Here is a 22,921-nt window from a genome sequence, read left to right as displayed (position 1 = left end):
GATGGGAGGACAGAGTGTAGTGGGGACACGCAGGTGTGGGGGCGAAGCATTTTCAGGCAGGTTCGTGAACGCCAATGCACAAACAGACAGCGGCCCCTGAGGTCATGGTGTGCACGGCCGTCCCTGCTTCCTCACTCCCCATGTCCTTGCGCATCTGGTTCTTTCGTCACCTGTCCCTTCAACCCCATGTAAGCTCTATGTGGATGGTCACAGATCTTGACACCCCTGCTCTGCAGGACTGAGGTCATAGCGGCCGGCTGCCTGTAGTGGGCCTTGGGGCCTTGCCGGGACCCTGCTTCCTGGCACGACACATGCCCGCCAGCCCGGTCTTGTCAGCCGCACCCCCACCTGCTGTCTAATCGGGTTCATTCTGCGGGGTGCCTTACCGGGGAGCATCTACACGGATCCCGTTTAAATTGCGTGTCAGGTTTTACAAGTCACGTGTGAATGTCAACGAAGCTGCTACAAATTACAGATGTGAAAGGATTGACCAGAAAAGTAAAAAGGCCGTTGCTCTTCTTTGCATCAGATTGTCCCTGCGGTCGGCAGGGTGGTCTCCCGACCATCTCGTCCCACCAGGATGACCTCTGTGGGTTCAGGGTTTGTGAGAATCTGACCACTCCTGAGAACATGCAGGCCTTATGAAGCCTCCTCGGGCACCGGGGGCCCCGCTGGCCCTGCGCCCCACCCCACCCCACCGCTGCCCTACACACACCCCCCACTGCTGCCCTGCCACAGCCCCATTTACACAGAAGAAATAGCCTCCCCAGACCCAGAGACAGCCACTCCCTCCAGCTGAGAAGGCCAGTGCAGTGCCGGGTACGTAGCCACACCCCCACTTTGTGCGGAACTCGGGAGGTGATAAGCCCGGCATAGGGCAGATGGAGACGGCCAGCTCGGCGCATGTGGGCAGTCAGCATCCCCAGTCATTCTCAGAAGGTGGCATTCTTTCTAAAAATAAATAAGGTAAAAAAAAAAATAGAGGGATTATAAAGAGGAAATGATAACTTTGCAGACATTAGGAGGTCTGCTTATTTTGTTCCTGGATAATTGCAATCCCATGGGGCCGTGCCTTCCATGGCAATCGGAGCCGTTTTCTCAGGAGCCAAGCTCATTGTTACTCTTTCACTTGTGGCAAAAAGTGCTTCTGTCAAGGGAAGGCGCTTCCCGCGGTGGTGGCTGGGTCAGGCCCGCACAGCTTCCCCGCGAGCCACATGTAGGACAGCACATACCCAGTGCCCCAGCACGAAGAACACTCTCCTTCCTGCTTTAACTTCACAGCATCTGAACAAAGATCATGTTTCCGAACGACACTACAGCAGGGCTATGTTCAGCAGCAGCGTCAGGGCTCCTGCAGGGCCGGAGGATCAGCACATGCCCCTTTATCTTGCTTTGCAGATGTTGTCTTTTCTTTTTTGCTTGCTTGCTTTCTTTCTTTTTTTTTTTTTTTTACAAATCGAAGTTTCAGGCCTTCCACGGAGGACGTCACTGCAGAGGGGCTGCAAACAGGAGGAAAACAGGAATTCCAGGTGGAGCCTGCAGATGGGACCGAATCGCAGCAATCTTGTGATCAGATCCGAGGGAGGAGGCGTTGCTTCCTGGGGCCGAGCAAAGAAAGTGGTTTCCCAAGTCGGAATCTAGTCCTGGTGACAATGCCGTGAAGACCATTAAAGAGACACCAGAGGGTTTAGGATATGATGTTCGTTTAGGCACTAAAGCGGCGGCAGGAAGTTCTCCTGCGGGTGAAATGCCATCAAACAGCATCTTGTGCAACCGAGAGATCGAGAAAGGAGGTCAGTCAATGGGCAAATCATTGTCTTACTTTAGGAACCTGCCACAGCTGCCCCAGCCATCAGCAGCCACCACCCTGATCCGTCAGTGGCCATGGACATCGCAGTGCGACCCTCTTCCAGCAAAAGGACTACAACTCACTGAGAGCTCAGATGATGGGTAGCATTTTTTAGCAATGAAATGTTCTTCAGCAAGGGTGTGTACGTTCAAAAAGACTTAATGCTATTGCATGAATACTACATTAACAGACTAGAGTATAATACCCACGGAACTTTTATGTGCACTGGGAAACCAGTCCATTCACAGTACTAATGTCCATGCACTGTTCTGGAACCAGGCCCACGGCATCTCCAAGGGGAACTCCAGCTCACTCCGACCTCCGATGGGAAGAAGAAGCCGCTTGCAAGCCAGGCCAGCAGTCAGTCCACCCCTGCTGTCTACAGCAACTTGGTGATAACTTTTAGCTCACAATTTTTTGGGGGGATATGAAATCCAAAGGCACCAGTGTGCATCTCCTCTTCAGTGACACACCACAGTGCAAGGGGAACTGAGAGAAGACTGGTAGGCTGTGCATCAGTCTGTTTTCCGTGATGCAGACTCCATCTGCAAACCCTCTTAGCCAGCCTGTGGCAACACCATGCGCTTGTTCTCACTGCCCCTCGGTTCAGCACATTGACTCTGCTCTGGGGGGATGTTGGGGTGAATAAAACAGCGTCCTTTGTAGCAAAGACTATCATTCTAAAAGGAAAAAGAGGATGCAATAATTCAGATCCTTGGTGAATGCTTCTGCTAACCTTTTCCTGACTGTATTTCTGTCCCGGTCCTCCCTGTCTGTCTGCTTTTGAAAAAGTATACAATTCTACAACTTGTTTTTCTAACTTAACAAGATGTCATTGAGATGCCAGCCAGTCGGGGAGGTGTTTCCCTGTGTACCTTCGTCTGTTCAGCCTTGCACGCTTTGCAGGACACTCAGCCCTCTGCCTCTGTGCGCCTCAGCCATACCTTCCTGGGACCATCCCTGGACCAGCATCGTTTCGTAGGAGTTCATCCTAAGAGTGGAGATTCAGGATCGAAACTTAGATACATTTTTAAGGCTTTTGACATGGATTGCCAAGTTTTCCTACAGAAAGATTGCGCCAACTTATAACGCACTGATCAATGCCCTTCTGTTCCTTGGGGCCAAAAGAGTATTCTCAGTTGTCATATCTTTGCTGGCTTAATAAGGTTTTAAATATGTTTTAGATCACTAATGATGTTGAGTATTTTTTCATGAGTTTATTTTCCCTTAATATCAGCTCTTTGTCATTTGCCTTTCCGTGCGATTTTCTCATTGTTCATTATTATTTGATCTGTGAGTTCTTTACATATGAGCTTTCTCTGCCCGATGTGTGGCTGGCATTACAGCGACTGTTATTTGCCTTTTTTGTGAGGGATATTTTTAATCAATTTTTTTTTTTTTTTGGTTTCTGTCTCTGACATTGTGTTTGAAGAGACCTTCCCAACCAAGAATATAATTTAAAATATACTATCTTAGGTTTTCTTGATAGTTTACAATGAATTAGCAGTATGGATAAAAACAGGAGTCTAATGGGCTGTGAATCTATGTTTGTGGCCTGCTTTAAAATGTCATGCCCACCTGCATGCTAGAACCTGTTAAGTACGTGTGTACTGCAGTATCTGGGAGTTCAGCAGAGCCTGCGCCGACATGTTTTCTGTTGTGATTTCCTGTGGCATATGCTGCCCACGCTTATTGGGGACAGACCGCGTGTAACAGCCTTCATGTGTTCTGTCTCCAGAGCGGCTTGGCACACAGACTCGTGACTCGAGAAGGCTCCGTGGCCCCACTCCCCCTCTACACGTCACCATCCTTGCCCAACATCACTCTGGGACTGCCTGCCACCGGCCCGTCCGCTGTGAGTAGGCGTCCGCAGGTGTGCGCGTTGTGGGGCCGCTGTCCCAGGGCCTCGGCCCGGGCGTCATGCTTGTGCCTCTCCAGGGGACGGCCGGCCAGCAGGAAGCCGAGCGACTTGCTCTCCCAGCCCTCCAGCAGCGGATCTCCCTCTTCCCTGGCACCCACCTCACCCCCTACCTGAGCACGGCACCCCTGGAGCGCGACGGCGGGGCCACACACAACCCCCTCCTACAACACATGGTCCTGCTGGAGCAGCCACCCACGCAGACGCCCCTCGTCACAGGTGAGCACAGGGTCCCAGGCTATGCGGACGCCCCTCGTCACAGGTGAGCAGGGGGGCCCGGGCTGCGCAGACACCCCTCGTCACAGGTGAGCATGGGGGCCACACGGATGCCCCTCAGCACAGGTGAGCAGGGGTCGGGGGGCCCTTCATGCTTGGCTTCCTGGGAATCTGATTATTTGCTCAGAATTAGAATTGAAAAGACTCTCAGAGCTACCCCCTTCACACTCCCTGGTACTTGGGTGGAAAATGCAGGTGCTAAGCGCATCACCAGGTCCCGACCTGTAGGCACACAGGGCCTGTTCTGGTCACCTTGTTGAGAGTCATGGGGCCTGTCTGGATGCCACATCCTGCCCTCAGGTGTGTCTGCAGATGGCGAGCTCCATCTTCCACTAGAGTTCCTTGGTGTCCATGTGTCTGTCTGTCCCCTGGTGCTAGCACTGGGGTCACCATCCTCTTCAGAGTTGAGGGGTCTATAGCTTGTGGGGGAGCGGAAGCCTCACCACACATCTTAACTTTCAGAAAACAGGTCATGAGCTCAGGGATCTCGGGGTCTGATCTGAAGTTACATCTGAGTCTCTGTGACTCTCAGCGTCAGGGGCCTGAGCAGTGAGGACGCCTGAATTTCTGTCTCGTGTCATTTAGTAACACATAGGTGACACCTGACTGTCCTCATAATCACGGTCCCCTGCTCATCTCATCACAGGAGGATCTGCCCTTCCCCCACGATTAAAGAGCTTTCCTAACGCTGTACCCCACAGCTTCCCAGGAAGTAGTCTTTCCTTATGAGACCTCACCTCGCCGGTAAATTTGCTGAACTCGACTCCTTTGTGGTTGACCGAGTTGCTGGATCTGTCCTCCTTGTGCGGTCCATGGCCCTAACTGTGATGGCAGTTGCCCACGGCCTGCGTTGCTGCATCTGTCCTCTGTGTGCGGTTCATGGCCCTGTCTGTGATGGCAGTTGCCCATGGCCTGCCTGCAGCGGTGAGGCTGGGGCATGACTGCCCAGACCCTGGCCGGCTCCCTGCCCACCCTGCCCTCAAATTCACAGGCCCCTCCCAGTTCCAGGGACCCTGGCTGGAGGTGCTGGAGGGAGGGTCATGGCCAGGAACACAGGCTCCTTCGTCTCCCCTTCTCCCAGCTCAGTGACCTTGGGAAATCTTCCCGTGTGCCATGACTCAGTTTCCCCATACATGAAAGAGGGATAACACAAGTAACCTGCCCTTTGAGTTTGCTGAGGGCTCAGTGAGGCATATTTTCCACAGGACAGCACCTGCCATGGTGCCCTTAGACATTCGCTGCTGTGGTTACTTTTGGGTTTGGCACTTCTAACCTTTAACCTTGCTGTCTCCCTCACCTCCCCCAGGCCACCCTGTCGGTCCACCCCAGTTCTCGTGGCTCCTTCCCTATCCCCTCCCTGGGAACAGGGCCCTGACTTAGGTCTCGGTGGGAGCACGCCTCCTGACCTGGCGTCCTGCCCCTCAAGGCCTGGGCAGGCCTCGCCACCCCAAGCAGAGCCATCCTGGGCAGGAGCGCTGGCCCGACATGGCCACTGACGTTGGAAATGGAAGTTAAGGCCCAGAAGTGAAGCGAACATTCAGTTTTCTGGTCCCCCGTGGGGCGTAGCGGGTGCCCAGGTGGCTGGTGGTTGTTGAGCCGGTGCATGTGAAGGGTCTGTGTCTGCACAGAGGGGCCTGTTGGACGGTGCTGGCCGGGATCAGAGGCCTGGTGCCCACGGGCGCACTGCATGGTTCGCAGCTGTATGGGCTCCCTCTTCACCAACCAGGGCCGCCCTTCTCACTGGGCCTGGCCCCCAGTCCCCATCCCCACTCCCGTCTGGCGTGGCCTCCCTCCTGTGTGCTCTGCCCAAGGCTGCAGAAGCTCCCGCCTCCACATGGCTTTGACGTTGCTCATCTCCTGCTCACCTTCCTCCCGCACAACAAGCACTGTGCTTCTACGGCGTGGCCAGCCCACTCCCGGCACCTGCTTGGGCTTGAGTGCCTGCAGACAACGGCTCTGGGGTCGAAACCAGGGAAAGTCGGGGTTTCCGAGGGCCACCAGCCAGCAGACCCGAGTTTCCATGAGTCCTTGCAGATAATCATGATAGACAGAAAGTCTGAGCTAGAGCAGCTCCATCCCATAAAGGGTGGAAGCAGAGGCCCCAGGGGAGAAGAGGCTGGCCTGGGTCTAGGGGGGTGACAAGGTACGGGTCAGAGGGCCACATCACTTCTGGAGCAGGACCCCCAAGTGGCCCTCACCTCCTTGCTTCCCACTGCCCCAGCAGCACGGCTGGAGCAGTTTGCTTAAATCTTCTGAGAAGAGCAGTGTGCCCTGGAGCACTTCCAGAGGCTGGGCCTCTGACTTCCCAAGGCTGGGGGAGAGATGGAACCACTGTCCCAAGGAGGAAACCCTATCTGCCGAGCACTGTGCGCTCCTGTTGTCCAGACAGCCCACCTGATGTGGTCCTTATATGGCCAGGGCACAGATCTTCAGCCCAGCATTTCCTCTGGGCCAGGCGCTGGGGACCTGGAACCCCACGGGCCCAGAGAGCTACGGTCCAGACAGGGCACTCAGGGTGGGCATCAAGGAAGAAAGGCTTCCTGGAGGAGGCCTGGATTGCCAAGACCTTGCATGGTAATGTTAGGGGAGTGGGAGGAGAAAGGCCAGTGGAGGGAACAGGTGTTTCACCTGCCGGGTGTGGCATGTCTAGCCTCTGGTCACTCACGGGGCCGGCCCCAGCCTGGTATGGGGCAGACAGGCAGCCTTCACCTGTGGTCATCCTTCCGAGCATAGGGGCTCTGCCAATCTCCGCAGCGGTGATCACATGCCCCCGGGGTTCCTCATTTTTCCTGAAAACCATGAATCCCAGGAGGGGCTTGAGCACAACTGGCTGTGGGCGCTGCTGCACCTGGGACCTAACCAGTGATCCCTGGCCCTGGCCAGGTCCCCAGAAGCTCCAGCAAGGCCGAATGGTCCAGGCAGGCCCTGCCACACATGGCTTTTCTTGCAATGCTCCTGTGATGCTTAGGTGTGGCCCGAACTGCAAACCATGGGTTAGACCCAAGTCTCGCCTGCCTTACTGTCCTTCGAAGGGTTTTAAAGAGTTTCACTGTGGTGTGTAGGGCTAGGGACGCATCAGATGGTTTTCTAAGGACCCAGGCCACATGAGTCACTCGTCCAGTGTGAGTTCATCTACTTAACCAGATCTCCATAGTACGAAGACCAGCACTTCAGAACTGGGCCCAAAACATCAGGGCAGCCTGACTCTTCACCCCCATATCTGTGGGGATATCTAAGTGGTGCCTTTGTTTGTGAACTCACCAGTTCACACCAGTTAGTGCTATGCATAGCACATCTCGAAGCCTGGATGGCTGGCTCAGTGCCGGGAGTTAACATTGTCCTTAGGATCACGTGGTCCAACTTGGACTTTCGGGGGTGCTGGCCACCCTCCTGGTCCCGCTGGAAGGAGCAGAGGTCTGTGTGCTAAGTGAGCTCTCTCCCAGAGAACTCCCAGAGTCCTTCCACAGAGGAACTTCCGCCCATGCTGTGGGTAGGAAGAACAGAGCCTTGGTTCAGCCTTCCAGCTGGCCAGGTGCTCAGGAAAAGGCCCCAGGCAGCCCAGCCTCCCTGCCCAGAGAGGGTCCAGGATCCTCGGGTCAGGCTCTGCTCCTACACAGCGCTCAGCACAACACAGGCCTCGGCCAACAGCTGGGTTGCCTAGGACAAAATTTGATCTCAGTGTAGTGTGGTTTGATGCTAAAATCTTTTAGGAGATATACCAAAAGCCAGATAATGGTTGTCATCAGAAACCCTTGCAAATGACCTGAAGGGCCAACTGGAAGTCACCTGGCCAGTAGGTTGGGCATTCTGTTTTCTGCACTGTGACCCGTCCCTGGGGGGATGGCCATGGGGTTTTACACCCCAGGAGGCCCATAGTGAAATACGGACTGGGGTCCTCCCACCATCTGCCCGTGTCCCCATGGGGACAGTGGCCCATGTCCTCAGAGCCACCCTGCATGAAGGAGGAAACTGTACCCGTTGGGGAGGGCAGCAAGCACCAGAAGGTGGGCGGGCTCACACTCATGCTGGGCTGCTAGAGCAGCTCATTCCTGCTCAGTGATCAGCCCTGGATGCTCAGTCTCTGGGGAACTGGGTCCCTGCCCTGGAGTCCAGGGAAGCTTCTCTGGGGGGCGTGGGGCCAGCCACCCAATAGCCAGGCATGGCTCTGCTGCCCCCTCACAACTTCACCTTCCTTCCCAGTGCGCACGGAGGCCTAAGGGCCATCTGCTCAGGGAGCTGCGTGTCCGAGGGGGACCTGCTCAGGGCCGCGTTGCCTCCGATCCCGTCAGTGCAGCCCCTTGTGGCAGTCTTCCTCACGCTGCTGCTCAGGACACCTCCATCAACGGGAAGAATTCCAAAACACCACCTTTGGGGGTAGGCTTTTTTTTTTTTTTTTTTTTTATTTTTGTTTTTCATTTTTTTTTTTTTTTTTTTTTTAGCTTTTCTAGAAAACTTGGCAGGGAATGAGTCAATCTTTTGTGTTACTAACTTTAATTTAGTAGCTGAGCAGATAATGAAATTCATGGTGACTTCTCTTTTCAGAAAACAGTGGACTGGACAGAAGGTGATGGCAGTTTAGGGGACAAAGTTGACAGACGTCTCAAACAGCTAGTGAAGGACAGCTTTGTGAGGGTTGGGTCTTTTCTCTGTGTGTGCTTTCTATCTGCGCACAGCATTTAGAAATCGCCACAGCCGTGACGGGATAAGGGGAAGACCAAGACTGTAGTGCTCCTGTGGGGGCTTTGGAGCGCCTGGGGAGGAGATGGGCAGGAGCACCTGCCTGTTGGGGACACCTCGGGAGGCTCCTGGGGCCGTGCTCTCAGGGAGCCCGGCTGCTGCTGAGCTCGGGCACGTGCCATCCCTCCCAGGCAGACACCCTGTGACCTAGGTCCTCCTCAGTCTGAGCCTGTGTCCATCCATCTGAGGCTTCCAGGCAGTGGGCAATCAGGTAGGGTTTGGGTTTATTAGAAAATTAGGGCAAAGGTTTTTTAGAGAAACGGTAGTAAGGTGCCTAAACCCCCAGTTTGCAAAAGTAAAAACCCAGATGTACAAAAAGCTTACAGAAGGAGAAGCGTTCGGCATCCTGAGTCCCCCGAAGAGGTTGCATTTTAAAATAAGACTCAAATACAGATTAGAACAGGATTGTGTATCAGTTTGGGTTCTTAAGCACATGGTCCAGGCGCAGGTTGGTGAAGCAGCACGAAGGCATGCAGGCCAGCAGAACGCTTGGAGAAAGGTGTTGACCTTGACTGGACGTAGCGGGATTTGTATAAGCATGACTGTCCCCCTTGCGCATCAGGTGACCCCTTGAAGAGACACTTAAAGATTTGATCCTAAAGACATTTCATTCCCTTGCAACTTAATTTCTGGGTCACTTAGGGAAGAGCCATGTCCACAGCCTTCTGGAACATTCCAGGCCACCGGAACCTCTGCCACTGTTCTCAACGTGGCCCGAACCTCTCCAGCTGCCTGCGGTGCTGCTCAGACCGACACCAGCGTTCCCAGGGCCCAGGGCTCCTGGAGGGCTGTCGTGGGGCCCCTCGTGGGTGGGCTCACCATGCCGGAGCCTGTCCCTTGGATGCCCACTTATGGCAGGGGCCTGGGTGTCAGGGGACGGCCACCTCCCAGTGGCCAACACTCTGGGCTTCTGGCGGTGTGTGCCCGGGGCTCTGGGGTGGAGTGGGGGACCTTCCCGTATGCCCTGCCACCTCTCCACCTGTGTCACCTTCCCACTGATGTCTTTCAGGCCTGGGCGCGCTGCCCCTGCACGCACAGCCGCTGGTGGGTACAGAGCGTGTGTCCCCGTCTGTGCACAAGCTGCGGCAGCACCGCCCGCTGGGGCGCACCCAGTCGGCCCCACTGCCCCAGAACGCGCCAGCCCTGCAGCACCTGGTGATCCAGCAGCAGCACCAGCAGTTCCTGGAGAAGCACAAGCAGCACTTCCAGCAGCAGCTGCACATGAACAAGGTGGGTCTGCGGGCACAGGACTGGTGGGGGCCGCTGGGCGGGGGTGTGGCTCAGCATGTCCCCCTGACTTCCTGGAGGACCCTCCCCTTCCGTGAGCAAACCCCCACAGGGAGCCCCCAGCTGTCCACCGCCCGGAGCCCTAAGAGCACCTTGTCCAAGCCCCCCCGCACCTGTACCTGCCCACCCCGTGGGACTTCACCCTCAGAGGGGATAGCGTGCAGGACAGCCTTCAGAGGTCTGCGCACCTGCGTGGTCCCGAAAGCCCCTCCCACAGCCGCTTGTTAACAGGGAGCAGCCGCAGGCTGTTACGTTTAAACACACTGGTGATTAAAACCCAAAGTTGGGCTGCACTCCCTGAAGGTGGGGGCCAGCAGCAGCCCAGCTGTGGCCTGAGGGTCCCCACGACAGGGTCACAGGGACACACATGAGGAGACAGTCCCCCCCCAACCCCAGCACCGGGGTCCTGAATGGCCAGATGCCCAGAGTGTCCATGGCCCCCGGGCAGAGGGTGCAGAACCCGTCGGGAGTGGGGGGCCACCACACACAGCCCTCATGGGGATGGCAGAGGCACTTGCCTCCTGTGGGCAAGACAGGGACTGTCTGTTCACTCCCAGCGTCAAAGGCAGTTCACGTCCGTCTTCCTAGCATGGCTGTGGCTTCTTAATTTCATCTGACTGATGGGGTGGGAGGTTTTAGGAAGACAGAAAACACCTCTTCATTCCTGGTGAGTTCTTGGAAAGAATGATTTAGAAACTGGGTGATTTCCCCGGATTCTGTTACGTGATTGATTATGAGAGGGAACAGCAGGTGATTGAAGTCTTTGTGCAACGTTCTCCTGGGATCTCGGGGAGCCAGTGATGTTATCTCGTGCTGTTGAGTACCGGTGTGTCTGCCCTATGCCGGGGCTTGCTGTCCCTGAGGGGCTCCCCCCAGCCCAATGGTGGGAGCACCCAGCTCCTGGCAGCTCTGAGGCCACCCACCCTCCCAGCCTGCTGAGGGTGCACTGGGGACCTCAGCCTTCCGTCCAGCCCCAACCTTTTAACATAGCCGCTTCGGTTTTCCCACAGTCCCCAGCTGCGGGAACCCTGCTGTGGGGCCAGTAACCTCTATGAGCAGGAAGAATGGACGCTCGAGCTGGCTGTGCTCTCTGGCTGGAGCCCCTCAGCCATGGGCCAGCGTTGGTTGTTAGTGCCTGGGGCCTGATGTGCCATGGTGTTTGATAAAGGTTTGCTAGGTGAAGGAGCTTTCTGGAGAATGCGTGCCCCCACCAGGTGGGCAGAGCTTACAGCTGGGAGGTGGCAGGGATGCCTCCACGTCTAGAAGTGCCCCTGAGTGGGTCTGAGTCGAGTGGGGTGGGAATCGTGCTGCGGCAGACAGGCTTTCCTCTTCCTGCTGGAAAAGAGCACTTGCCAGCGTCTGCGCCCCTGCAGGACCAAGGGTTCACTGAGCACGAGGTTCCTGCCCTAGCTGTGGTGCGCCACACAGTGCTGGAGTCCTGCGGAGGCTGGGCTGTGAACCCGAGACCTCAGGCCCCTGTGTTTGGGTAGGCGGACCGCCAGCATGTCCAATGAACTCCCATACTGGCCCTAACTGCAGTCTGGCCTTGCGGACCTGCATTTGTCTGCACATCATCAGTAAAAGGGGCACCAAAGGTCCAAAGGAGGATAGCGAGCTGGTTGTGTGTCCGGTTTGCAGCTGCGTTTGCCCGTAGGAGCCTCACCCCCGAACCAGCTCTGCAGAGCAGCGAGCCCATGACCTGGCTGGCAGATGCAGAACCGCATTTAGCAGGCGCAGGGAGGCCTCTGCCTGTCACCATGCCCCAGGGAGGCTGCATGGCGGTGGAGCCAGAACCCCTGTGGCCATGGCCGGTGGTGGAACGTGCACTCGGCATCACAGGAGGCCGCTTCTGTGGCCTCGACCCTCCCTGACTCCCTCTGTACCACCACCTGGAGGCCAATACTCGCCCCCGCCGGAGCTTCTCCACACCTCGGGATGGGTGCCGAGCTCCAGGGAGACAGTGGCCACTCAGGTGCCCCTGCTCCTGCCCAGCACTTCCCAGGACAGTGGGGCCGGCACTTCCCAGCTCCGGAAATGCTTCATAGGGCCGAGCTGGCGCTCACGGAAGCCCAGAGCATCCTTAGTCCTCTGGAGGGACCTGGAGGTCGCTGCTCAGATGCCCTCATCTTCTGAGGAAGTTGAGAAGGCCAGAGAGGGAGCCAGGGACACTCGCTCTGGGAGCACTCAGGTCCCTGTTCCCACTCCACCTGCTCCCCCGCCTCTAAGCTTTTACCATCTTGCAGCACCCTCCTGGGGCCGCAGGGAGGGACCCACACTCGCAGCCCAGGCTGACACACAAAACACACAAGAAGAAGGAGTGGGCACCGCAGGGCATTAAACAGAACCATCTGGGACTTTGACACATTCGGCTCTAATCTCACCCGGCATTGCTCCTGGAAGAAGCAGAAGGCAAGCTGAGGTCAATGGGCGGCCAGCTCCATCCCGACGGAGAAATCCACCTGTTTGCCTCCATTGCTGATGAACTAATGCCATGGGGATGGGGCAGACACTCCTACCAGTCCCAGGCCTCCAAGAGGGTGCCAGTGCCATCAGCACCCTCCCCAGGCCCCACCAGGGTCCCTCCAATGGGAGTAAGCCCCTCCACATCCTGGGGCAACTCACAGCGTGGCTGGTGGGTCACAAGCCATCAGCCACATTTGTGGAGCTCCTGAGGGGACTTAACATGTGTACAGCTTGGCACCTGCCACCACAAAAGTGTAACCGATAAGCTCCCACGGCCATGATTTCCTTGTTTGGGGGAGGGCACCTCTGCTGGGTCAGCTCCAAGGCCCCATGGAGCCCTCCACTGGGTCAGCAGAAGGACCGGTGACCTCAACGCAGGGTTGCCTCCAGTGGCCGCAGCACCCTGCTCCCCCACGCCTGCCCTGGGGCCAGACCCACAGACTGTGTGCAGGCTGCTGCGTGGCCCCCTCCCCTGAGCCTGCAGGTGCTCAACTCCTCCCACCGTCTGCAGGGCAGCACAGCCCGGCCCGACATCTTCCACCCACCCCCTCCTTCAGATGTGCAGCAAGTGCAGGGCTGTCCTTCCCTGGGTAGGGCAGACTCCCTCAGTGCCCAGGCTGTGGGCCTTAGCTTGGGGTTCGCAGCACCCCCCTGGGGTCGTCTGTCCCTTTGCTCTGAGATCTGGACCTTGTGATGCCCCTCTACTGTCCCTTCATCCCTGTCGCCCTCCTCCCTTCCCTCTGCCTTGTAGATGATCCCCAAACAGAGCGAGCCAGCTCGGCAGCCCGAGAGCCACCCCGAGGAGACCGAGGAGGAGCTTCGTGAGCACCAGGCCCTCCTGGAGGAGCCCTACCTGGACCGGCTGTCAGGGCAGAAGGAGCCGCACGCACTGGCTGGGGTGCAGGTGAAGCAGGAGCCCATCGAGAGTGACGAGGAGGAGGCAGAGCCCCCGCGGGACTCGGAGTCTGGCCAGCGCCAGCCCACGGAGCAGGAGCTGCTCTTCAGACAGGTGACCGTGCTGGCTGAGGCCAGGCCAGGTGGGAGAGGACAGACAGGCACAGGACACAGGGTCAGGACGGGCCCTCAGACAGTGGCCCATGTCCCCTGAGGGCCAGCGCCCTGTGTCTAGCAGTCTGTGAACGCTGCAGAGCCCCCCATTCCTGCCTGGCCGCGTCCTTGCCCATCCATCCCTGGGTGGTATAGGACGAGGCTGCGGTTTGAAGTCTATTTGACGTTAGTAATACTGGATGTTACTGGCTCTCTGTCCACTATGGCTATCCATGCGCCTATAACCCAGCCAAATGCCAGCCCCAGAGTCCCTAGAGATTGCTTTCTTTCAGATGTAAAAACTGTAGGTTCACATAAATCCGACTGTTAGTAGGATCGGCGTAATCATCAAAGGTGGGAGGAGGTAGATTGATTTCTCAGTTGATCAAAAAGGTAGGCAGGGTTTTTGGGTGCCCAAGAGCAGTACTGACCAACTTTATAAATTGAAAAAACAGTGACACAGACACCTAGTCCCAGGCACTGACACATATTAACCAAACTCACAAGAGACTGATGAATAAATCTGATGATTGATTTATCAATTTAGTGGAAAGTAAAACTGCCATATCTGCAGGACACTCAGACAGCCAGCCAGGGAGCCGGAAGCCCCAGGGAGGCTGCTTGTTCTTGGCCAGCAGGGCCCAAGATCCAGGGGTACCCAGGACACAGGATTTGATCATAATGTTTATTCAGGAGCAGAGCTGTGTATGGGCACAGTAGCTCCCACGGCCCAGAGCGGGATGTTGCAGGCAGGCGGTGTTGACTATGCTTTTCTGAGCCCAGCTGGCCATCCTGGGAGCCTACCTGTGTGGGGTTTTGCTTCCGCGGTGGTGGGCGGGCCTTGATGAGCGCCTATGTGGAATTCAGTGCATTATCAGGATACTTGTAGGATATTGGAACAGCCTTAAGTGAACATTCAGGGTTGGTCTTGCAGATGATAAAGTGATCGGCATTTGTTTAGAGAAAAAGTGTTATTTTGCTATAACCCTAAGACAGTGAGTAGAGACACCTAGTTTCTGTATTCTTTGAAAAATCATGAGCAGAGCTCCCTGTTGGGAACTTGGTGGTCCTTGTAAGCACAAGCCAAGGCCGCTGATGCTTTGGAAACCGGGCGTCAGGGAGAGGCGCTGTCAGGCAGAGTCCGGTGCCTGTGGCAGTGGGTGTGAGCCCCACAGTCGTGGCTTCCATCGGCAGAAGCACGGGAAGGCGGTTTCGGGCAGCTAGGTCCACTCTCTCCCTCTCTGCTCCGCCCCAACTCCGCTTCCTGAAGGCAGGAATATCAGGCAGCAGGGCTGAGAGGCTCCCTTCCCGTGCAGCTGCGGTGCTGCTGCTCACGCAGAGGCCATGGGCCCTGTCATCTTGCAAAAGGACAAGATCTGTTCACAGAAATGAAGGCCAGGTTCGTGGAGGAACTGTGCCTTCCCTGGCACCTAGGCTGCTACCCACAGTGCCTTCACCATTTCAGGGAGGCCTTCCCTGCAAGCCCAGCCCCTGCTGCCTCGGGGCCCTTCTGGGCGGGCTCTCCTCTGCCCCTCACAGGTACGCGTGCCTCAGTGGGGGGCTCCAGGCCCCACCCAGCACTTCCTACTCCTCCACACCCCTTCTGGAGCCCCCTGTGGTTCCCCACTGGCCTGCGGCCGGGGCAGAGAAGAGCCGTGCCAGCTCATGGCGGCGCCTGCCAGCCACCCTCAAGGGAGGCAGTCCCTGCTCCGAGCGCCAAACTGCCTCTTCACACCTGAGCTCCCTTAGTTTCCAAACTGCTTGTTTTAGGTCCCTGTGGTATTGTGCTCTTCCCATAGAAAGACAATTTTCATGAATAAGAGTTTTTCGCAAAAAACTATTTCTGAATTCACCTCCTTTTCCCCTGGTTATTTTAGCTGAAAAGCGGCTAACATCCTGGGGATTGTCCATCTGGGTCCCCACCTCCTCTGAGCAGCACGCCCATCCCCTCCCTGGCCACAAAACCGGCCAGCAGGGCCCCAGGCATCTGGAACCTGAGCGAGACATTTCTTTGCTGCATCTGCAGTCTTTCTGCCCTGGAGTGGGGAGCTGTGGGGGTGGGGAGAGGCCAGGGAGCAGACCGTGGCACCAAATGGAAGACTCAGCGTTTCTATACCACCATGTGCTCCTCACGTGCGTTTTGGGCATGCAGATCGGGTCCTCTTAGTCTGAAGCAAGACAGCAGCAGACTGGCCCAGGAGGGCTGCCTGTAGGCAGGAGAATCTCCATTGGCAGCAGGCAGCCCATCCCGACCAGCCGCCCTGACATGCTTCGAGCCACATGCCGCATGCCAGTGAACAAATGGGCATGTGGTTTGCAGGAAGGGACCACATAACTGCAGCTGGTAGGTGGGAGCTTTCCTGGAAGCCACCAACACCCGTGTCTTCTCTGCCCCCAGCAAGCCCTCCTCCTGGAGCAGCAGCGGATCCACCAGCTGAGGAACTACCAGGCATCCATGGAGGCCGCGGGCATCCCCGTGTCCTTCGGCGGCCACCGGCCTCTGTCCCGGGCGCAGTCCTCCCCAGCATCGGCCACCTTCCCCATGTCTGTGCAGGAGCCCCCCGCCAAACCGAGGTTCACCACAGGTATGCGCAAAGAGGGCATGGGGTTGGGGCGACCCCATCTGACTGGCCAGCTGACACCCACTGGTGACACTGGCTCACGGCAGGAGCGGACGCGGGAGGCCCACTCTGGGGCTGCGCCATCCAGAGGCTAGGGGTTGCGTGGGTCCGAGAGCTAGCCACCTGTGCCCTCGCCTGGCCCGCCCCCTGGCTGGGGGACGATCTGTGTCAGTCACTGAGGCGCCCTTCCCACTTACCCTCCCATGATGCTGTGGTCTCTCATGGGCGCCAAAGCCCACTTCCCCTTTGCTAGAGAATCTTTTCCTCCAGAGACTGCCCTCCGGCGGGCCAGCGTGGCCAGCAGGCTGTGTGGCTTCCTGTCTGTGTGCAGCAGGGACGGTGAGCGTGTCCTCTCTCCTCAGCTGCTCTGTGAACCAAACCTCCATGCGAGGGTCTTGCCCACGTGGCCCAGATAGCCTGTGTGGGTGAGGCCACATGGTGTAAGGATGGCCCAGCTGCCCCCAGGCTCTTGCCTTCTGGGTGGCCATGCCCTCCCTGCCCCACCGCTGCAGGAGGCCTGAGAAACCTGCCTACAGAGTGACACCCTTGCAGTCAGGGACCAGAATTGTGTAGGTGGGTCTGAGGCTCCCCGCTCTGAGTCAGGTGGTCCCTGCAGCCCAGCCACGGCAGGCCCGGGACAGAGGCCAGCAGGACGCTCTGCAGATGGTTCTCAGCTCATACTTCCTGCCAGAGACAGAGGAGGAGAAAGTGCTCTAAACACAGAATGGTTTCCTCCTCCTTCGGCAGCCCTGTAACAGGACAAAGTACAAGACATCCTATTTTTCTGCCCACCGTAACATGGTGTCCAGATATGGCTAAGTTCTCTTCGCTAGCTGTTAAAAGAGAAAATCGTCATTTATAATTAACCAGAAATTAAACCAGCCTTTCCAGAAAGAACACCAGGAAGCCGCAGAGGGTCACAGGTAGAATCAGGAAACCTGAGGTGGACACGTCCCTGAGAGAGACCCCTGTTCCTGTGGGCACAGCAGAAAAGTGCCACGTAAAATGTGCCCACCATGGGGTCCAAGAAGGCCCCCGGGGGCCCTCGTGCTTGCATGCTGCCCAGGGGGACCCGGCCAGGGGACTCCCCTTCTGCTGATGTACTATCTTGGCTCATCTGCATTGTTACTTTTAAAAAATGTATAAAACAGTATGAGTTCCTTATAAAGAGAACAAATGGAATGAAAATATGTAGAAATTGACTGTTGCCCTTAATCCCACAGAGGTAATCTACGGTAATAATGTGGTTTAAATCGTCCAGATTTGTTTCTCTGCACAGCCAGATGGACAGCTGGACACAGATATCATTTATTTCGCGCAGACAGGGCTCAGTGGTCCTCGTGTGCTTTTTGTTAGTCCCCTGCACCCTGTCCTAGGGTTGCCCCGTCCTGGGGTGTCCATGCACCCAGACGCAGCTCGTCATCATAGCTGCCTTGCATCCTGCAGTGTCTCCTGGCTGGCTCTGCTGTACCCTAGCTCTGCAGACTCGTCCCCAGGGTCCCGTTCATCGCAGCAGTGACATGCTGTCACCTGGGAAGTTCCAGCCACGTGACGATGCCATGTTCGTTGCACTGACGGGCATCTGGGTTGCTTAAGCGCGTGTGCACATGTGCTCTGTATACACATCCGTATGCGCAGAGATAGGTATATGTTGCCATTACAAACCACCGAACACAGCCTCTCGTGTGCACGTGTCTTGCACACGCACTTCTGTGCACTGGTGGTGAGTTTCTGCATTTGGGTCCCAGGAGCCTCCCCTGACCACCTACCTTTTTTTACCACATATCCACTCTACCCCACTGCATTTTGCTGATATACCCAGAATTCCCCCAGCACCCGGGGACTGTGGGCGTGGTACTGGTACTGATGCCCCCTCAGACCAGGCGTCCAGCGTGGCCTCAGCTCCGCTCCCCTGTGCTCAGTGATGGCACCCCCATCCCCAACCTCTGACATGGTGGGTCTGGCGACAGCGTTCACACAACATCCCTACCTCTGTGGGCCGGAAAGAGCAGGTGTTGGCACAGATGCCTACTCACGGAGACCCGCCTGGCCCTCGGGGAGCATGTGTAAGGGGACTGAAAACAGTGCCGCAGCAGGGACAATGGACACCCCTCCTGGCAAGTGCCCTGGGGTCCCCACTGTCACTTCCCACACTGCGGGAGGGGCATAAGACATGGGTGCGTCCTAGGGGGAGCTGTAGGGGTGCTCCTGGCCCCCGCCTGCCCTTACCCCTTCCTCCAGCCTTACCTCCAGACACACAGTCTCCCTCCCCCTTTGCAGCATCTTCCTAGCTATGACCTCAGCCAGTCTGGTCCGAGGGGGGTCCCCATTCCCTGCACAGCAGAGCCCAGTCACGGTTCCCCCGCAAGGGTGACCTAGTTGCCATATCTCCCCAAAGGGCACCAGCGGGCATTGCAGCGCTGCCCTGTCCCCAAGGACGCTGCAAGTTCCTGGACTTGGTGACGTCCTTTCTGTGCCGATTTTGAATACCCTGGTGTTTGCCTGTTTGTATGTGTGCTCATGCTGTCGCAGCCACTCTGGAAGGTTCTCAGGGTAGGAACCGAGTCTCGTCTTTCTTCTGAGCCCCAGAAGCTCGGATAGGACTCAGCCCAGCACACGGCTTCATAGAGAGGCTGTCCCCTGACAAGAGGGACTGGGATCTGGGACTAAAAGCTGAGTTTTGGAGGACAACACGGTCCTGCCCCATGAGCGCCCCACAGCTGAGGGCACAGGGAGTGGCGTGGGGTGTCTTTTCACGTCTTTCTTCTTGACTTGCTCCCCCCGACCTGGGGACCTCTGGGCACATGCCATGAGCAGCCGACTGCGTCTCCTTCCGTTCCCGGGAGCTCCCTTTGGCCTCTGGCGCACTGGGAGTTTTCTGACAAGTGGTCCTAGTACACAAAAGGCCACTCTGTCACTCCTAGGGACGTAGTGGTTTGTCTCCCCGGGCTGCTGTCTGGGGGCAGGTGGGTGGCAGCCAAGGACCCCTGCCAGCCGCTCTGATCGTGGCTGCCGCGTTGTCCGCTGCAGGCCTCGTGTACGACACGCTGATGCTGAAGCACCAGTGTGCATGCGGGAGCACCACCAGCCACCCTGAACACGCTGGGAGGATCCAGAGCATCTGGTCTCGGCTGCAGGAGACTGGCCTCCGGGGCAAATGTGAGGTAAGCCTGGCCCCTGCGGGCCTGCGGGGCTCTGTGCTGGAGCAGGTACACAGCCACCACAATGTTGGGCACGTATGGGGGGACCCACGGAGCCCAGGACTGTTAGCCTACACGCCCAGCTCCCCTCTTCCCAGCCTCTGTCCTGCCCCCCCCCATCCTCCTGCCGCCCCCATCCTCCTGTCCCGCTATCCTCTTGCTCCCCTGTCCTCTTGCCTCCTATCCTCCTGCCCCCTTCCGTATGCTGTTAGCTGTTTCTGCCCTTGCCCACTTTCTGAATCCCACGGTGACTGGTCTTCCTTCTGGTCGAGTCCCTGGAGTAACCCTTTCTTGGCCGTGCTCTCCTTTGGTGCCTGGGGTGCAGGCCCAGCTGTTGGCAGACCTCTGACACAAGGTTAACATCTGGAGGCACATGGGAAGTCTGTCCTGTTGGCTTTCGTGGAATATTCCCTTCCCTATTTCCAAAAGTTGCTTGGAGGACGTAGGAAGAGCCTCGGGCCGCTGAGGGCTTCTCCAAAAGTCAGGGCCCTCCACGGCGGCAGGCAGTGAGGGAGGCAGAGTGTGGCTGGACGTCAGCCTGTGCACATAGCACCCTGTGAGCCCGGTGAGAAGGTTCTGGCTGGTCCTCCATCTCCCTGTGGTCCGGTAATGGAGGCACCCCCACCTTCGGCACAAGGAAGGCTAGGGTCTGGAACTCACTCGGCCCTGCATTTGGCTGCAGTGGCACCCCAGCCCGAGAAGGCAGGAGGACCCCTGCCCTGAGCAGCGTTCTGAGGTCCCTTGATCCTGGGGGCAGGGCAGCGTTTCCACAGAGTGACCCAACAAGTCTTGGCTGGCGGGGCACACCACGCTCCATAGACGGCAGGCCCTGCCCATAGCATGTGCTTGAAGAGTGGGGGCCCCAGGTTCCAGGACAAGCCCTTCTCTGTGAAGGGGCCTGGCGGCACCCACCTCACTCAAGCTCTGCCAGGCATTGGCGGCCGGCGGCCGGCCTCCGCCATGTGCCTCACATGGACTCAGGGATGGGACGTGGGCTGACATGGGCTGGCTCACACAGGGACCCAGGAAAGCTAGAGCCCCGCAGCTGGTGAACACTGTCCATGCCCACTGGTTAAAACCCCTGGGCCCACCTGGACCAGGGCCCGAGCGGGCACGTGTAGGAGACAGAAGCTGAGATACTGGGTAATTTAAGTCATTGTGGTTCCCATGACCCCATCTTCACCAGTTCTATGGTGATGTGCAATTTTCGAAGGGGGCAGGGGCCTGGAACCTGGGCCCACCGTCCTGCCCTGCGATGCTGTCTGGGGCGGACAGGACCCCGTGGGACTGGCGAGGAGTGGGGAGGGCCCCTGCTCTGGGGTCTGGCCAGAGGCTGCACCACTGGGGGGCAGCATTGCCCTGGCAGACACCCCTAGGAGGACCTCTACAATGCCCTGGTGTCCTCCGTGCCTTGTGCCACCCAGGACCAACCCAGGGCCCTGCCCCGCCTTCAAAGCTCCCCCCGGTCCTCTGCCCATGACCTGCTCTTTCCCCTCGGGCCCCTCCCAGGAGGGGCCTCTCGGCCTAGGGGCCTCTCAGAGAGCTTCTCCGTCCAGAAGAACAGACACGAACAGGACTGAGAGGATGAAATAGCACATCTGGGGAGAATGAGAACCTCGGATCCCTCTGCCCTCCTGGGCCGCCAAGGTGGGAAGTGCCACCCGCTCCCTGACCAGGGGCTGTGGGGGATCTTCAGACCTACAGACCAGAACACCGAGGAGGAGAGGGGTCTGCTGGACGTGGGGTCAGACCTGAGTCAGCAGGATGGTGGGGAAGAGGCCTGGGTGACTCGTGCAGCTTCCCTGTGGTACCCCAGGGGTGCAGAGCCCACTGCCCTCGATGGGTGGGGACACTGACCTCAGGGTGTGCCTCCCACTTCACTCTGCCTGAGGGAATGGGGTGTCCTTGCCACCACGAGGCTCCCATGCGGACCCCGAGGAGGCTGAGTACAGGGCCTGGGTGCTGGACGTGGTGGCAGGAATTGGCCCTGACCACAGAGAGGTTAGCGGGACTGGCCGCGGGAAGGCCCAGGCCTCCGTGCCCCTTGACCTGGCGGATGGGTGTGGGAGCTCCCGGGCCTGGCTCCCCTCCCCGTGCTGCTGCATTGGGCCCAGCGTGGCCGTGGAGGGCATGGAGCTCACAGCCCTGTCCACACCAGGAGGCCAGGCTGGCAGACACCGAGCCACAGCTACCCCACAGCTTCTCCCTCTGCTCTCCTTTCCCTACTGTGTCCACGGGCGTCCCCTGGGAAGCTGTAAACAGTTCCAGGTCCTCTGCAAGGTGGCAGGGAGTAAGAGCAGCCCCTGGACCACCATCAGCAGGGCCTCCACGGTCACGTAGGTGACTCCCATGTGACCGTTGCTCTCAGAAAGTCATGTCAGCGTGAACTGTTAGCTTTAATCTTGTGCCATAAACCACCTTCTCTTTAAAAGTTTAAATAAGCAGAGCCCAACTAACAAATAGATTTTATGTTAATTTCTGGGGAAATGTGGAAATCACTGTGCAGCCTCGACATGAGGCCTCCCCAAAGCAAGGGAAAATGTGGACAGACACACAAATGAAGAGCTAAATCCGCTGACTTCAGGCCCAGGGTGGATCACCGCAAGGGGCTTGTTCCCAGGACTCGGGGGCACGCAGGCCTGGCTGTGTGCCCACCGGCATAGAGAGAGCAGCCCCCCACCGTGTGCAGCAGGCCCCCCACCCAATCAAAGAGGAGACCCCAGCAGCTGGAAAGCAAAGTGGCAATTTGATGCCTGATCATTTGGATGACAGGGAAGGTGAAAGCATCGGGGGCTGGAATTATCTGTCAAAATCTGTTTTTCCAAGTAATAATTAAAGTGTAAATCTCTAGAACATCTTCGGAATATTTCTATAATGTGTTGGGTGCTGTTTACTTTTTATCTTGCAAGAATCAAATAATTTTGCGCCCGTGTATGTATCAGATGCAGTTTCCTTTGGGGTAACAGTTCTCGCAGGAAGGGCTTTCCGCTGACTGTGGACCCCAAAGACACGGGGGGATGTGCACACCCACTCTCGTCTGTCCCCACAGTGCATCCGCGGACGGAAGGCCACGCTGGAGGAGCTGCAGACGGTGCACTCGGAGACGCATGCTCTGCTCTACGGCACAAACCCCCTCAACAGGCAGAAACTGGACAGTAAGAAACTTCTAGGTATTTCAAGTCCTTCTTTACCTTTACCACCCAAGGTGGTGTTTCCAGCCCCGTGCCCACCGGTCCCATCTGTGACCCCCGGTGGTGGCAGTGGCGGCTGTAGTGGCCACAGCGGTGGCAGGGACCACCCTCCTCGAGGCACCCACACCAGGTACCAAGCTGTGGGCTGGAGAAGGGTCCCAGTGGCAGCCTTACCCGGACTGGCTGCTTTCGTGCCCAGCTCCGCCACGTGCTCTAGAAACAGGGTGAGAACCAGTGGTTTTGCAGAACGTCCTGTAACAGCGTCACAACCCGAGGCCGATGGGGGTAGGGGTACTTGAGCTCCGGGCTTGCCGTGAACCTGGATCTGGGAG

At 57.6% G+C, this 22,921-nt stretch overlaps 1 protein-coding gene across 9 annotated transcripts in view; it reads left to right on the top strand.

Moving 5' to 3' along the window:
- Positions 1-22,921, top strand: part of HDAC4 (histone deacetylase 4) — a 288,152-nt gene that overhangs the window by 223,195 nt on the left and 42,036 nt on the right. For 8 of the 9 annotated variants that reach the window (XM_032355373.1, XM_032355375.1, XM_032355374.1 and 5 more), the window contains 7 exons: positions 3,588-3,704; positions 3,788-3,986; positions 9,790-10,010; positions 13,282-13,539; positions 15,976-16,162; positions 19,229-19,362; positions 22,448-22,568. In XM_032355373.1, the coding sequence (XP_032211264.1) occupies positions 3,588-3,704; positions 3,788-3,986; positions 9,790-10,010; positions 13,282-13,539; positions 15,976-16,162; positions 19,229-19,362; positions 22,448-22,568 (1,237 nt within the window). The remainder of the gene's footprint in view (positions 1-3,587; positions 3,705-3,787; positions 3,987-9,789; positions 10,011-13,281; positions 13,540-15,975; positions 16,163-19,228; positions 19,363-22,447; positions 22,569-22,921) is intronic. The other variant, XM_032355370.1, reaches the window with a different exon arrangement.

This window comes from Mustela erminea, chromosome 8 (genome assembly GCF_009829155.1).
Source record: "Mustela erminea isolate mMusErm1 chromosome 8, mMusErm1.Pri, whole genome shotgun sequence".
NCBI lineage: Eukaryota > Metazoa > Chordata > Mammalia > Carnivora > Mustelidae > Mustela > Mustela erminea.
The sequence above is the reverse complement of the archived record's forward strand: the minus strand, read 5'-3'. Positions and strand labels throughout refer to the sequence as shown.